Consider the following 17,618-nt stretch of genomic DNA (forward strand, 5'->3'; position numbering starts at 1 on the left):
TAGAGGTTTTACTTTTAAAATGTTATTGTAACAGAGTACTAGTATAGAGCAAAGTACTAGTCTTAGGATGCAGGGGAGAAACTTCTAAGTATCTTGAGCTCAGCAGTTGTGAAATAGCATAGTATTGGCATTCAGCATTCATTTAGCATCTCTTACATTTTTTCTTATAGCGTTCTAATAAGTACCAAGAAAAATGAAGATGGATAAGAGTTGAAATCTCATCCACATGTTAATTGCTTGTTTCTTAATACTTCTTTTGTTTTTATTTTAATCACTCTAATTTCACAGATTAGTTTACTGCCTCATCATGATAAACCTGTTTTATTGCTATAGCTGGAAAAAACTTTTTTTAAACAAAATTATTATGAAGTCCAGTTGAATCAGATGTAATAGGATTTGACAAATGGGTTTGCTGTTAGTCAGCATGTTTTAAAATCTCTGCATGCCCAAGGAATAGGAACAAACAGAAAAACTTTGAAAGGGCATTTCCCTGCACACAAGTGCAGTGGGATAAGGGGTGTGTGCCTGGGAAATAACAAAGGGTATGCCTTATGTTTGATTCCCTATGGGTGACTGTAAGGTTGTTTTTGTAGGCAGAGCCAACAAGTGGAATGCTCTGTGTATGAACTTATAGATATTCTGAAGCACAATCTGAAAGCAGATGCTGGAAGGACTCTGGAGGTAAGACCTCTACAATGTAAAAAAAAAGTAGCCTAGTCAGATATTTGATATTTCATTTATATGCCGGATAATCTGATTATTTATCCAAAAATTTCCTTTTCACTGTTCAGGATTCCTTTGCCTGTACACATTTTGACATCAAACAGAAAACACGCTGCCAAGAATGCCTGTCCTGTAGCTACTACAACCTGATGGGACAGCTTTGTCAGAAGAATACTGACTCTTTGATCAGATGTGAGTCTGGTTTTTTCAGAGATGTTTAATTTTTTAAGTAAAACTTTAAGATTTTTTTCCCCCAAGCTTATTGTGGTAAAAAAAAAAAATTCTCACTTAAATATTACATTTATGTAGGCACGAAGATTTCTTTGGAGTCCTTAAGACATCGACTGCATGTTATTGACTCCAGGTATCAGACAACTAAGTTTGTAGAGGCACACAGGGTTCCTCTGTTCAGAACTGAAATTCAACTGGCTATTCCAAGTATTGTCTTGAGACCAAGTCTTGAAGATATTCAGGTAACAAAATAATTGGACATCTCAGTCATCTACAATGAAACATTTATAAATGCATTGTTTTAAAGCAGCATGTGCAAGTTTAAGAGTGCAGGTTTATATGTGCAGGTATAGGAACTAAAAGGAAGGTGAAGGAAAGGTAAAAAGCCACTTGAATTCGTGACAGTGGGTACTAAGGACATGGAACCACGGATCAGGTTTGTTATACAGGCTATTAGAGGGAACCGTTTTTATCAAAGCTCAGTAATTCACAAACCTCTTCTTAGAGGCAAACATTTCAAAATGAGTGAAAAAGTAAAAATGAATGCCATCAATACAGCCAAACTGACTTCCTAGTCTCTTTTAACTCTCTCAGAGTTAAAGTATCATTCATAAATTCAGCAGTAGTGAAATGTAAAGAAACATATTACCAGCCTAAATCCCTAAATTGAAAAAATTTAAGCACTCTTTTAAACTTACACTAGTTTAGCAAAATTTTTACACACATATTTGCAATATCCTATGATGTCTGAAATTCTTCAGAGTATTAGTTGTTTATGGTGTTGATTTCTGGACTTTTTATTTAACATAGTGACTGTCAAGATCAGTAGCTGAGTTGTTTCTCAAGTTTCATGTGCAGCCTTTATGGTGTTGTCAGTAAGAAATTAGGCCACAAAGTGGGATTTTAAAATACCATACATAGAGGAAGTCATCTGATAATTTCTGTAGCTGCCTGTATAGATTACAGACTGTACCATCACAAATTCAGACAAATGAATTCAAGCATTCTGGTGTGAACATGAAAACCATTATTAATAACACATAGCTATTTTTATAACCAGTTTAAAGGGGAATAGTACTTGAACTAAATTATAATGCCCAATGATTCTTGATTTCTGTTCATAAAAGTCTCTTATGTTCTTGCTTGAAAACCACATAAACTTGGAAGGACTGTAATAAAACTTTATGGAGTACTCTTTCCCCTTACAAAATGTGGTTTTGGGTGATCCTATGTCATGCTTCTTAGAGTATTTCCTTTAAAGACAGAGGTACAATTTTTCAACCTTGGTATTGTTTGGATGACCATCCCCCACCCACATAGTATCTCTGTGAGCTCAAGGTGAATGTTTTGTTTTTTTCAGCGTGCTGTAAACAAAGCAGTAAATATCATTCTATCAGTAGCCAAAGATATTCCCCTGTGGAAATTTGCTTACTTACATCATAAACAGCAGCAGGTGAGTATTTTACTTTGATTACTTAAAAAATTTGGTATTTTGCTTAACATTTCTTAAGATTATATTCTGTACCCATACTTTGACTTGTTACCTGGTGGATCTTCCTGTTAAGTGAAAGCCTAGTTTTTAATCTCTATGCCAATTAATAAAACATAAGAGTAATAGTTCATAAATCTTATGTTTGGTAGTTTCTAATATTAAAATCAAAAGTTGCTTAAAAAATCTTTTAAATATACTGTTCAAATATAATGATGATAGTGTAGAACAAACATTATAAGTTCTACCAGCTGAATATAAATTATTATCACTCTTCCCAGGTGAAAACTCTAAAGTTAAATTGCAAGCCTTCATATGGCACCTATAATACTTCAGTTAATACAGTACAAATATTTTAACTGGCACCAAAATTAGCACTAAAACCTTGGGAAGGTCTGAGGTTTAGATAGTAACTGAAACTTGTTGAAGGACAAGAATGCACAGTACTGGTAATCATGTGGCCTTAATTGTCTCATCTGGGAACAAAATATAGATCTGTGCTGAAAAGTGTCTTTGTAAAAATATTTTCTTTTGTTGATATGGCATCAAAAACAGATCAGTTCTTTTCAGTGAAAAAACCCACATTCAGGTCCTGCAAATAAATAATAATTAAGATTAAAAAAAACCAAAAAAACTAGGAGAGAGTTGACTGAACTCTGTTCTGTTAAGCAGAATGTTAACTTATTTCCAAGCATCCAACCCTCCACTGCCTTCAGGACTTTCTATGGCCAAGAATGGGTATAGATTGTAATTCTAGACTAAAGAACGTAGAAAGACTTTAGCAGACACAGCCCAATTGTACTTGTATATGGTGTGTATTTGACTGATGTAATTCAGAGATGATTAATACAGAGCTCTGCATGACAATTTTTTTATAAAATCAGCTTTAACACTTGAAGTATAGCTCTTGAACTATAGTAAAATCTTGAACTATAGTAAAAATCCAAGCAGAGGACAGGGAGTCTCCCTGGGGATGTTTCTCTGCACTTTCTGTCTGTTCTTAGAAGTACTTATTATCTGAGACTCATGTCATATTCTGTAATTTAAAAATAAAATCCCAAACAAACTAGTGGGCATTTTTTTTGTTGTTTAATTTATACCAGGTTGAACAAGCTGTTGCTTTAGAATTAGATGATGAGAGCAAACTCACCAGGGTGGTGGCACTGAAACCTTTAGACAAGCAGATCATCGAACACAAGGATGTAAACAAAGTGGTGATCCAACTAAATACAATTATTTTGGCTCTTAAAACTGAAGCACAGGTTCTACTGAAGACCTTTTCTGAATTTTCGGACATCTGGAACAAGGTTAAGTACAAGCCTAATATAATATGTTGCTGTGTTGTAAAATCGAAATATACTTAAAAAAAGAAGGGTATTGGTTGCATAAGGAGTCTATAGGAAACATTGGTTTCACGGTAGAATCCATACATCCATAATTCCTGCCTGCTCTTGTGTTGACCAGAACTTGCAAATCTTTACCAATTTAAAGCATCTAAGAAAGAAAGCAGGACACAGAATAATTTTGGAGCATAAACAGACATATGCTATCACATGCTTTTCCATCTTTCTCACAACATCTCATCTGCATGTGTTATGAAAAACAATAGTTGAGCAGAATCTCTTAGAAATTGGAGACTGAAGCTATTCCTGAATGTTGAACTGAGTAGCTCTTCTCAAGCAACCACTGCTGAACGATATTCTTCTATTTCTTCACACGCACACACACACACACACACGCACACACACAAAAAAAAAAAAGATAACCTCTATCTAGGAATTCTTTCAGCAATGATGGAGTTATCTTCATTAGGAAGTGGGTCCAGTCACATAAATGGTAAAGTTCTGAGGAATGCTTTGTCAAGAGATTCACCATGAAATAAAACCTGGTGTACATTCTGACTAGTGAAATTCAGCTCTGTCAATGGACAACTACTGGTCTTACCTGTCAAAGGTGCTTTAGGAAGGCCAAGAAATAAGCAATCAAATCAGGAGTAATCTTATCTTTGCTCACTATTTTTAACTTCTCCTTCCTAAATCAACCCTTAAGTGACCTCATTCTCACAGCTGACTTTTCTGTCTCGGCTGAGAAAGAGCATTTTCACCTCTTTGTGGCTTCTGAAATTCCAAAGCTTAATGCTCAGTTTGGTTGAGATACTGTTTGAGCTAAGAAAATGTTGGCAGGATGTCATTTCACTCAGAGAGAAACAATCAGATTGGGTGAAGCAGTAGAATGATGTTTCTTTTTTTACTAAAATCTTCTAAAATAATCAGTTGTCAAGTTGTAACTGTTCCCCCCACCTTTACAATCTCTGTTGGCCAGAGAGGTGCAAACAGATTCTCAGGGATCTCACAGTGGAGACTGCAGGGGAACATCACTGTGAGGGTTGAAGATCATCTCTTTGTAATTGAACTGAGAATCTTGCACACTTATTGAGCTGGTGACACTGATTTCTCACCTCTGCAGAGACTGGCCTACCTTATGAAAAGGAAGGATGCTCAGTGCTCTATTGCCTGTAAACAGTCTTCAACAAGCTAAATGCCCTCTCTCCCCTTAGAGGAGAGAGGGCATTTTCTTCAAATGTTTTCTTCAACTGTTTTCTTCAAATGGTCAGGAGGTCATCTGCGCCTAGAAACTGCAGTTTAAAGATGCTGTTTCAGGAAGAGTGATGATGACTGAGTGCAATTCCTCCCACTTAAATACATGAATTGCTTTTTGGGGGTTGCAGACAAAAGGAAGACTAGGAAGGAAATATTTCCCACAAAATTTTAGCAACTACATTGTAAATTCTGTAGTAACATTTAGATGGATAAGGGATATTGTGACCTGTGTCAGTTTCTGAGTTACAGATTTCAAGTTCTTTAAAAACTATTATGCAAAAAATAAGAGTCAGGAAAGGCAGTTCAAGTAAAATAATTTGTGCTTATACTAATTAATGCTTATATCTCAAGTCTTTTTAGAGAGGGAACATTTTCTGTTTGTACAATACATCAGGCAGCTTTGCAACCTGTAGGTTATTATAATACTAATGCTAAACATTAATTAAAATAAACTTCTTTTAAGTAGGATCCAGAAGAAAAAGTGAAGGAATTTATTGATACTAAGCCAACAATGGCTGAATTCCAATCTCAAATCAGATACTTTTCTGTAAGTATTTTATCTTTAATAAAAATGAACTGTTCACATAAATTTCAGTGAAATTAAATGCTGAGCATTTGTGTTTTTCTTAGCAATTAGAGATGCAGATCAGAGAACTGCCCAATCATTGTGCACTGCAATCAGTGGAAGTTGCAACAGAGTCATTGAAAATAGCTTTAATTCGGGAATGCCGCTCAGGACAACAAACATTTGGATTAGCTTTAAATAAAAAGTCTGCCACAGTCGTGGGTGAAATTTATTCATTCATTGAAAATGTTAGCAAGAGGTTAAGCAGACCTATCCATGACCTTGACGATGTACGGGAAGCAATGGAAGCACTGAGGGAGATCCGAGAGAATGAGATTAAAATTGACATGACAGTTGGACACATAGAAGAATCTTATTCTGTGCTTCATAAATACAATCTGCTCTTTCAAGATGAAAATACAGAAAGAGGTGATGGATTGGCCTATGCCTGGAAGAACCTAAACACACAGGTATTGTAGTTATTTCTCAAATCATTATTATCAGCCCTCTTAATATTGAAATGATAGAACAAACCTATTTACCTAATTAATATTTTTATTTCCCACATTCATTCTTTTGTGCCTGTTTTTTTCTCTTTGTCTGCATATAGGCACGACAGATTGAGGACTTGCTGCTGAAAGTACAGCCAGTCATGAAAACAGATTTACTGAGACATGTTCAGAAATTCCAAATTGGCACTGCAGGATTTTATAAAGAATATGATGAAAAGTAGGTGACCTGTGTTGTGATACAATTATGCTTCATCAGTGATTGTTTGAAAATAGTGTATCTAACAGGCTTCAGAAAATAGATACAGCACAGCATCACTCTATATATAAACCTGAAAAAAGGCCTAATTTCAGATTTATATAAGGCAGGCACCTCTGACAGTCTTACTGTCAAAGATTCACTCCTGCAATTTCAGTGCTGGAGTCAGTGATATTTCATAAGGGCTAATAAATTGTGGGGGAAAAAAAAATTCTCAATCCAGATTAAAATGTAACAGTTTTTTTGGGGTCTTAACTCAATACAGCTCTTTGGGGATATTTAACAGTAAGTATTATAACAGTGTCTTGGATGTGACTGGAGATACCAGTTCTAGGTATTTCTAAATTCACTGTCTTACTCAGCCTTACTTTTAAACTTACTTTATCACTTTTGAAGACATAAATTGTGGTTCATTGGATGCTCCTACAGTAGCAAAGAGAGAGAGACAGGATTTGGCTTGACCCATTATGGCTCTAGGACAATTCCTGACCTTGGAGGGCTTCTCTCCTCCTTTGGTGACCTCAGAGCAGCCTGGTTCCCACTGGACTGTGTCTCATCCTGGTTACCTTCCCTAGACCTGCCCCAGACTCTGCTTTACTGAATCACCTTCCCTGCTTGACCTTGGTCCTGTGTAATTATTGTGGACTTGTCTGAAGACCTGGACTATCATTGGAATCTAATTACCACCCCAAGGGCCCTGCTCTTCCTGCTCAGGTTCTGTGGGATCATGCCTTGGCTGCCTTTGCTGACTATGTTTCTGCTTTCCTCTCCTGGTCCCATTTCCCTTGCCAAGCAGTCAGCCTGCTCTGCTTTCTGCCCATCTGCCTGAATTTCTTTCTAGAAATAACTATGGCACAACAGAGGATGACAGAATTCTCATCCCAAAATATTATGATATGGCCAAGAAGTGGTCCCAGGTGTGAGAACTGGGAATTGCACACAGTCCTATGGCTGAGATGTGCTCATTAGGCAAAATGGTATTTTTTTCTGATATTTTTATAACTAGTTAATTATGGTTCTTGTGCCAACTACACAGTTTTCACTCCTGATTTTTATATCTGCTGTCTTTCCCTTTTAAAAATAGAAATGAAAATAATTATTAAAATTTGTTTTACAGAAGAAACAGGAAATAACAAAGATAAAACATTTGCAGATCTTTAGCTGTTTGTAATATGTATGGTAACACAGATGTATTTTTTAATTAGAAGATAAATTGGACGGTCTTTCAGGGACTACTGAATATGTAATCTTGATACACTGAACATGTGCTGCATTTTTTCCTTTAGTGTCTTGTGAAAATTTACAGAAAAAATGTTAAAAAATATTTCATAATATTCAGCAAATATGGTTTGGGTTCTGTTGTGCTTCTTTGTGAAACCTGTATGGTTGACAATTGCACTGAATTTGTGTTGGTTTTTACAGGGGCCCCAGTGAGGACAGTATTCCTCCCCATGAAGCAAGTGACAGATTACAGATCTTTCAAGCTAAATTTGATGAACTGTGGAGGAAGTATCTCTCTCTTTCTAGTGGGGAAGAATTATTTGGTCTTCCCATCACAGGTAGTTTCTCAGGGGATAAGTGTACCTGTTCCTAGGCTATTAAATTTTTCTCATGATTCCTACTAAAAATGGATGGAAATTTAGAAAAATTCCTTGCAGACAAATCTCCTTATAGTAAATTATCATAGTCTTTCCTATGAAAAGCAGCTGGGTGAAACTGGCTCTTGGAGTGCACATACATAAACATCAGGTGGAAAAATACTGCATTGCTCTGTGTGTCTCAGGGTCCAGATGCTCAGCTCTCTTGCTTTTTCTGTTCAGAGCTAAGCGCATCTCCTGCCAGTATTCTGTCCCATACAAATTTGGGAAACATGTTGCCAAAGAACTCAAATTGTCCCTGCTCCAGTTGCATAATGAATTCCCTTGGGCTATGCAACTGATCTGTAATGTCCTTATGCCTCCTAGTCAGACACGGTTCCTTTGGAAGACTGTGGTGTGAACTACAGCAGAATGTATGATAAGCACTTTAATTTTTGCATACTAAATTGAGTAAATTTTCTTGTCTGAGGACATATGCAGTAATCCAAATATATTTTGCTAGGAACTCCAAAAGATATGAGAGAAAGTAAATAAAACATTTATGTTAAGGATGTCCATTTTAAATACTTTTATTGTCTAATATATTCTGTATATTTCATTTCAAAGCCTACCCCTCATCCCCAAACTCTGCCTTTTAAATAAATAGTGTAAATTGACGTAGGGGATATTTTAGTTCTTGTCTAAAATTATATTGTATTTCGTTGCCATTTCATCTACTTTTCAACATTGTCTCCCTCAATTATGAGATTACATCTACTGCCACAGAAGATTATTAATTTTAAAAAATCAGCTATCTAAGGAATTACTGTGCATCAAAATCTGTTGTAATCATAATGTAAGTGGAAAAGTTTGTCTTCCTAGACACTATCTAGAAAACGACAAGTCTGATTTAATTCATTCATTAAATAACATTACTAGAAATGCATTGATTCTTATGTTCATGGATACATTTGACATGAATACCTAATTAACATGCAAAAATTTCCAATTTTAAAATTTGAAACAGAGTATCCTGAACTTCACAGAATTAAACGTGAACTTACTTTGCTTCAGAAACTTTACAGTCTTTATGATACAGTTACTTCCAGTATTGACAGATACAATGAAATGCTGTGGAATGATTTAAATATTGAAAAACTTAACAGCGAGCTCCTGGATTTTCAAAGCAAGTAAGTTGTTTTTTGGTTGAACTATATGTAATTTGTATTCCTAGTTCTGTTTTTTAATTACCTTGTGAAAATTTCTCTGAGGGGCTGAAGAATGTTGGTCCAATTTGTGCTCACTGTTGGGCACAACTGCACTGTGGTGCAATATGCAGCTGGTTTGTGAGTCACTTGAGCCTTGTTGGGGTGTATTGACCTGGTAGGCTGTAGCTTATTCAATAAACAAGGTGCACAAACCTGTGTCAAGGTGGTTGTAAGTATAAATAACTATCAAAGCTGGTTTTATACAGTACCTTCTCAGTGATTTAGTTTACAGCCAATTAATTCTTACTCCATGATATTAGATGGAATTTTGAACCTACTGTTTACTTCTGCACATTTGTCTAAATTGTAATTGTTATTTCAAGAAGGGTAAATAGTTACACTGAATTCTGAGGGCTTATTTATGAAGTTTGAGGGAATAATCTTTTCCACAAAAAACTGACTGAGCTGTCTTTTAGTCATTAATTTAAAAAAACCCCCCTATTTTTAAAAAATAAAAATAGTAAAAATTAATGTATTTGAAACATAACTGCATTTGGACAATGTAAGTCCTCATCTCATTTCAGTAGAATTCTGGAATCTGCATCATAGTTTTTTCTGTAGTTAATTGTACTTTACAGTCTGTAGGACTTTTTGTGCTTCTTTCTTCAGAACCCTGAAGGAAGTTATTGCACAGCAAAAATTTTCATTTATGTGTTTCTCTTTGAACTTCATGTTTTTCCTCTGAAGTGTTGAGCTATATTTGGAGCAGTGTGACTACCAAGAGGCAATAAATGCTTTTTTTGTAATAAAATTCCAACCCAGTACTATCCTTCTTTTGGCAGTTTATTAACATTATTGCATCAAGTTATTCTCTTTAATGGTAGAGGAATTGAAACAACAAATACTTGGGATACTTACAGAAGTAGCTAGATGGTGTGATGTGTTAAGAAGCAGGAATACTGGAAGTGCAATTACTGCTTTAGACTAATTGTGAAGATATACATAGCTCTTTAATGTAATTTTGTTTTGCTACCTTTTAAAAATAATAATAGACAACTTATAATCATGAAAAGTATAAATAAGATAACTGTAGGTAAAAATAAATCCAGTTAGAAAGAAATAATAAGAAGAAATATTTAGAGAGCATTATAGAAGTTTATAATGACAGCTGGAGAGAAGTTTCCCTTTATATTTTACTGTGATACAGGGTACAGAGAATGTCCAGTAAATTTAGGACAGAAATGTAAACCTGATCAATGGAGTAGTTTTTTGACATAATGTGCAGCTCATGAAACTTGTTTTTAGAAGACATTATTGAGACTAACACAAAGGAAAAACTTATTTGAATTTTTTAAAAGATTGCCATTTTCATTATCAAGCTGAGACATCCCATTTAGACAAGACAAGTTTATTAGATGTTACGTGCTAAGCCTCAGGATAGAAGCAGCCAGGAACTGCACCTTAAAGCCTTCTTGATGCACAGCAGAGTATAAATTTTCCATTCTGCAGTGCTTTTCTCCAGCATATTTAATGCTATCTACTGTCAGATTCAAGATGAAAGACTATAGCAGTTATTGTAGTGCCATGACAGTATGCATATGTTCATCTGCCTCTTACCAGCAAGCAGTGAAGAATTTGCACATGTTCCAGCATTGTGTGACGGATCTGTCTGATTCTGAGCTGTGGAAAATGGAGAACTTTTTTGAAGGAATTTGTCATTATGGGGAGGTTTTATGCAGCTTTTAGCTTCTGGAACTGAACTGTAATAGAACTGCTGTCAGTCTTTGGTCCAAAGCTTTGGCAGATGAGAATTGGCAATTCTGGTTTAGAATGGGAGGAGCTGTGACTATTCACAGTACAAGAAGTTCTTCATTTTAAATTTGCATAAAGGGAATTTTTGCTTTGAATATCTTTCATACAAACCAGGTATTAATTAAGACTTGTTTGATTGAAACAAGAAGTTTCAATCTCTTTTCTTCTTTTTGCAAGCAGAAAGTTTTAGTTTAGGATATACTTTATTTTGCCGGGAAAATATATGTTGTTTAATCATTTTACCTCTTTACAAGATGAGATGCGTTTTCAAATTTTACAAAAACAATGACACTGAAGGAACTTAATTTCAGGTATGGGTTTGCAGATGAAATTAACTTCCTTTAATTCAAACTGAAATAGAAACCAAACCATTCCAGTATAATTTTTGCTGTCTTTAGCAGTGTTTTATGCCTGCAGTCACAAATGACCAGCTATATATAATATTACCAGCTTGCAGCTGCATTTTTATTTGCAGTCAGCTGGTCAACTCGTTGAAAAATGCAATATATTGTACTATTTAGTGGTGGATGGTGATTATTAAGAATAAGATATTTCTTCTTTCTTTTTGTGCTTTTTAAAGGATCCGAAAGTTACCAAAAGCACTGAAGGAATGGCAAGCTTTTCAGGACCTAAAAAAAAAAATTGATGACTTCACTGAGAGCTGTCCTTTGCTTGAAATGATGAAAAACAAAGTATGTTCAGCATAATAATTTGGAGATGAGTCACTTGAGAAACTCTACTGAAGGCCATGTTATATGACTACAAGATGCTTACCATAATTCTTTTTTATAGATAAAAGCAGCTGTATTAAAAATAAACCAAAAGACTTTGTACTGTGATTAGAATAGCTACTAATGCTTTCAGTGGAATGGAAGTCAAGACTCTCCTATTTGTTTAACAGATGCAGTGCAAAATATGGGATCATTCTAGACCTAAAATTAATACAATTTTAAAAAATCTCATCCCTGTGGACTTTTCTAGGCTATGTTGTCAAGACACTGGGAAAAAATTGCACAAGTAACTGGGCATCACTTTGACGTTGACTCTGAAAATTTCACTTTAAAAAATGTAATGGATGCCCCTTTATTAAAACATAAAGAAGATATTGAGGTATGTGTACTTTTCTGTTTTGCTTTGTTTGGTTGGGGTTTTTTTTGTAATTATTAAACTTGTGATCTGGTGCTTTTGAAATCCTGTTTCTAGTCAGCTTTGTAACGTTAAAAAAATTCAGTTTAGTTGAAGAATTTCTTTGAAAAAGTGGAGTTTGGTAGTTGGTATTGGCACTGGTGGTTAGTTTATTTCCCTTTTATTCTGGTGAAGATTTAAATATGTAGATGGTATTATACTAATCCTTCCATAGGAGGACTTCTGTTGTTTTAAGAATAGTGTGATTCTGTCATGCTTCTGATTTAAGGTCTGCCTACTTATATATTTTTTTCTTCCCTTTAAATGTCTAACTAGAGAGAAAAAACAGTTGATGTAAGACTGATCCTGTTAAGTGCTAAAAATACTTGGAACATAGTAGAAGAGGAGGATATGGGATTAAAGAAGAATGAAGTTGTTTTGTATTTCAAAAGTGACCCTTCACAAGAGCACAGATAGATGAGAAGGCATATGGAGTGTGTACAAGCTGTAAAGCCATTGTCTCCTCTGTTTTGGGGACAGAAGTTGTCTAGGAAGTGCCTTAGCTTCATGCTTGTTAGCTTTTACAAGAACAAAGCATAGCTAAAACTAAAGAAGTAAAACACCAACAGTTTCTAACGTCAGTTCCATGGTCACTTAGCTAAATTTGTATTATTTCCAGAGTAGTGACCTCTTTAGTCTTATTTCACAAATGAGCATTTTTAAGGCAAAACCATGAAATCAAACCTCTGCTGTACCCAATTCCTGGACAAGAATTTAAGCCTTGTGAAAGGTTAGGAGTTCCACCTTACACTTCAGGAAACAATTTAAACCTGCAATAGAATTTTAGGATCCAGTCTGAGTGTTTGATCCTTTTCTCTCTGATGCAATAACCAGCTTTTTGACAGTGCTGTCATCACTGTCTTCAAGAAGTAGCAGACAGGCATGTTGTCAGTCTACACTCTGTTCTTGGAATATTTATTGGCTTTGATTGGCGGTGTTTATTTTCTTTAAACCCTTCTGTCAGTTTATTTGATTTCAAATATTAATACATACAGAGAGATAAATTCTTCCTGCAGATTCAATGACTTGGTGAATTTTGTGTGTATAAGATGCTAGCAGTAGTGAAGATGGGGTATAGCCCATTAAATATACCTGTTACAAGTAGTACTAGAATATAATCTTGTTTGCAATATAATTACTTTGAGCTGTTTCATTGTATATTTTCATTAGCCTGAACTTACACTGAGATCTGGATCAAACCAATACATTTTAATAGTCTTTATAATAGCCTTAGATGAATGTAAATTACTATTTTAATTTTACACAGGATATCTGTATCAGTGCTGTCAAAGAAAAGGATATTGAAGCAAAATTGAAGCACATCATCAGTGAATGGAGTACTCATACTTTCAGTTTCAGCCAATTCAAAGCTCGAGGAGAACTTCTTCTGAAAGGATCAGATATATCAGAGAAAATAGCTTTGGTGGAAGACAGCCTCATGATGCTGGGGTCTCTGATGAGCAACAGGTACAAAACTTAATAATTGTACATATTGTATAACTCTAATCAACCCCTAGGCTAAACAATTACCATCTGAGGTTCTCCTTCCCTTTAACCCATGTTCATGCAGGTATAATGCGCCGTTTAAGTCCACTATACAACAATGGGTTCAGAAGCTGACCAACACCGCAGAGATAATTGAAAACTGGATTACTGTACAGAACCTCTGGATTTACCTTGAAGCTGTGTTTGTTGGTGGAGACATTGCAAAACAACTACCTCAGGTATATTGAGGTATATGATAATAATATGTTGTACCAGGAGATAAGCCACATCACAGAGTTTATTTGCCAGTGCATATAACTCATATAAGATTTGTGGGCAATGTATGGGCAGTTCAGGAAAAGCTTTGCCAAACTAGGATCTGTCTGGTTTATTGCTTAGAACTTGGTGAAATCTACAGGAACACAATTGTTTGTAATTCAAGTTTTAATGTTCCTGTCAGCGTGCAATATTAGTGAATTAGTACAGGGCTCAGAACTACTTAATGGCACCAAACTGATTTATCGCCTTTGCCATATGCACAGATATCCCTTTCTTCCTTTGTGCACACATTTATAGGCTATAAGCTGTAATAACAGAATGACAGATTTTGTATTTGAATTCTGTACTTGCTAGGACTCAGTTTAATGAAGTCCCACAGAGACATGCTTCCAGGCTTGGGAGCTGTGCATGGGCTAATCTGTGTGAACCATTGCAACCTCTTCAAAAGGCAGTGATGACCTTCCAAGGTAGCAGCTGCACAAGAGCTAAGGAATCATCTGAACAGGAGAGAAGTAGCAGAAAAAAAATAATCCTTTTTGTTGTGTCTTCTAATGAGGAGTTTTCATATAGTTCTAACAGACCGCAGTTCAGTCTTGCTGGATCAAATGGTGTGACTAAACAAAGCCATTATTATTGGGAAATTATTAGATACTAATTTATTTCAGGATGCATATTTTATAATTAAAGCTTACAATATCACAAATTAAGATTAATTTTGTAAGCTAAATAAAGCTTTCTCAATTGTTCTTTAAACAAGAATTTATTTTCTTTTTGTTCATGAGGTATATTTATGTTGTTAGGGCTTATCAGAGAATCAATAAGCAACTTGTGCAGATGAACAAATGGCACTAAAGCTACTTCTTCCAAGGATGATAGATACATGAACCAATATTCTGGAAAAAAACAAATGTAATGACTGTCTTTGATGAAGGAGGAGAAGGAACAGCTTGGCGGAGGAGTAATGAGGAGTGGGTTTAATTGCAATTTCTGGATGAATACTGCAACAAGTAACTGTTAGCATCTGCAAATTAACAAGAAGATGAATAATGTTCAGTCAACATAAATTTGTTAGGAGCAAAACACATTGAACCAATCTAATTTATTTTTAGGGTGGGCAAGGAGCTTTGTGGATAGAGGAAAAATAGTAGTTGCCATATATTTTGATAGGTTTCTGCCATTGTCTCTGATAGTATTACCAAAAAAGATGTTTTAGCTTGCTACTGTGCAAAATGAAGAAGAGTGGAATGCATAAACATCAATAACCAATAACTAAAATATTGTATCTGGTTTTGGTGAAAGAAACACAATGACAAATTTGAGAGAGCATAGAAGAGGTTGGCAAGAATGAGGAACTATCCAGGAAGGATGAGATGCAAGAAAAGATTCAACAAACTAGATTTTCCTTTTCTTCTTGTTTGACTTGAAGAAAAGGAAAAACTGAAGTGAAGAACTGATAAGTTTTTTGAAATATAAGGGCTGTTCTCAACAGGAAGGAAAAACGCATTTTCTCAGTATCTGATTTAGCTTAGATATCAGAAGAGAGTCAGTATCAAAAATTACCTGGAGAGACTCCTAAATCTCCATCACTGAGCATCACTAAACACAAGACTGAGAGATATTTTGGGTATGATCCTGCCTTGTGACAGACAAATTGCTTTGGATCTTCTTTTGAGACCTCTTCTAGCTCTTGGATAGTTTATGATTCCATTAACATTTCATTTGTTGTAGGTGAAGAAAGAGTTTTTAATGTTAATATAGCCAGTGTATAAAAATGTTTATTTTTCAGCTTTGAGAATTTGTCTCCATCTACAACACTTGTAATGTACAAGTGGGGCAGCTTCAGACTGTGCATACTGGTTTTGTTCATCAAGTGTTGCTACTCGCAGCTTACATGACATTGTGTATTGCTGTTAGGAAGGCTATAGTTTCTGAGAAAGGTGCTTTCTGAATTTTCTCATGTGTGTTGGAATCCTTTTATGTGGAAAATTTTGGTGCCCAACATGAAGTAAGACATTTCCAGACCTGTTCCAATTGTACTCTTTCTCCTGCAATTTGAACTCTGGTCAATAATAAGCATGTATATTAATATTCATACATAAGTCCTCCAAAGCAGACTTTAACAGCAAGGGAGATAATAAACTGTTACCTTATCTGATAGAATTATTTAATTTTTAGAATATGACAAACATGAGGAAAAGCTAATGCATTTATCATGTACTTCAGGAAGCCAGAAGATTTCAGAACATTGATAAATCATGGCAGAGAATTATGCAGAGAGCCCATGAAACATCAAACATTGTGCAGTGCTGTGTTGGAGATGAGACTTTGGCACAGCTGCTACCACATTTGCTGGAACAGTTGGAAATCTGTCAGAAATCACTGACTGGCTATTTGGAAAAAAAGCGGTTAATCTTTCCAAGATTTTTTTTTGTATCTGACCCTGCTCTTCTGGAAATCCTTGGTCAAGCATCTGATTCCCACACTATTCAGGTACAAGTAATAAAGCAAGTGTTCTTATGGTCAATATCGCTAAGTGAAGACTGTGGCGGATTTTGTTGTTTTTTTGAGAGAATTTCTTTCACTTATGGAAAGATTTACGCAGTATTCTAATACAGCATTTAAAGACAAAGTAAGAATGCCATATCAGATCACTTTATGGAGGCTTTTTTTCTGATTCTGTTGTAGGCACATTTATTAAGTTTGTTTGACAATGTTAACCGAGTGGGATTTAATGAAAAAAACTACGACCAGATTTTATTGTTTGAATCTCAAGAAGGAGAACAGGTCAATATTATTGAACCAGTTTTAGCTCAGGTAATGAAAGTATATATTACAGTTTTTCATGACTTGATTTAAAGTAGATTTATGTTTTAGAGACAAACAGTATTGCATCATGCTATTATTTTACTAGCTGAATGAAAACCTCCCAGTGTGAACAGCAAGAGCAAAGAGTAGCAGGGACAGAACATTTGTGTCGGTTTGTAACGATTGCTTTACCTGTTTTCTCAGCAGTACTGCTGTGAAGTGCCAAATCCATCACATATCTCTAGAAGGGCAGTGGAGCAGAAAGAGGAAAGGAATCTTTTAAAGATTAGAGAATAACAAATACGGAAATGGGAGTACGAAGGACTGGGAAAAAACTCACATAGAGCTCTTGCTTCTTGTGAATTATTCATAAAATAATTCTCTGAAAGTACCTTCTTGTTTATTTCAGGGCAATGTGGAATTCTGGTTAGGTCAGCTGCTGAATGGGATTAGGAAAACAATCCACACCATCATTAGACAGGCGTCAATGGCCATTAACGATTCAGAATTTGAGATGTATGACTTTCAGGCAATGTTTCCTGCACAAATAGGGCTTCTGGGAATTCAAATTATCTGGACCAGAGATGCAGAGAAGGCACTGAACAGTACCAAAACAGACAAAAAGGTAGTATTTAATGAGTCTTTGGGGATTTATTAAAAGCATTGTTCGTAACAGTTCATATTGTGAAAATTTAAAAGTAACACGTAGGAAAATGCAGAAAGTACTAGTTAATTACCCAGAATAACAAATAAACTACCAGGAAAATAGAATAATTAAAAACGTGTTAAGGAGTTACACCTCCTCATTATCCCCCCAGCACATGCTTTAGAATTTTTCCTAATCCTGTGATTTTCTCTTGTTTTGTTAGGGCAATCATCTTAGGAAGAGAC

General features: G+C 35.3%; 1 protein-coding gene across 1 annotated transcript in view; it reads left to right on the forward strand.

The window, feature by feature from the left end:
• LOC311153634 (dynein axonemal heavy chain 5-like) overlaps nt 1-17,618 on the forward strand; it is a gene marked incomplete at both ends in the record, with an annotated part of 146,757 nt that overhangs the window by 25,472 nt on the left and 103,667 nt on the right. Inside the window, 17 exons of the mRNA XM_084205597.1 lie at nt 594-681; nt 792-915; nt 1,033-1,196; nt 2,315-2,407; nt 3,547-3,750; nt 5,510-5,590; nt 5,674-6,078; nt 6,219-6,337; nt 7,799-7,935; nt 8,981-9,143; nt 11,554-11,665; nt 11,955-12,083; nt 13,426-13,625; nt 13,729-13,882; nt 16,146-16,412; nt 16,608-16,736; nt 17,137-17,352. Coding sequence (XP_084061723.1) covers nt 594-681; nt 792-915; nt 1,033-1,196; nt 2,315-2,407; nt 3,547-3,750; nt 5,510-5,590; nt 5,674-6,078; nt 6,219-6,337; nt 7,799-7,935; nt 8,981-9,143; nt 11,554-11,665; nt 11,955-12,083; nt 13,426-13,625; nt 13,729-13,882; nt 16,146-16,412; nt 16,608-16,736; nt 17,137-17,352 — 2,785 coding nt within the window. The remainder of the gene's footprint in view (nt 1-593; nt 682-791; nt 916-1,032; nt 1,197-2,314; nt 2,408-3,546; nt 3,751-5,509; nt 5,591-5,673; nt 6,079-6,218; nt 6,338-7,798; nt 7,936-8,980; nt 9,144-11,553; nt 11,666-11,954; nt 12,084-13,425; nt 13,626-13,728; nt 13,883-16,145; nt 16,413-16,607; nt 16,737-17,136; nt 17,353-17,618) is intronic.

This window comes from Fringilla coelebs, assembly GCF_963513975.1.
Source record: "Fringilla coelebs genome assembly, chromosome: 1".
NCBI lineage: Eukaryota > Metazoa > Chordata > Aves > Passeriformes > Fringillidae > Fringilla > Fringilla coelebs.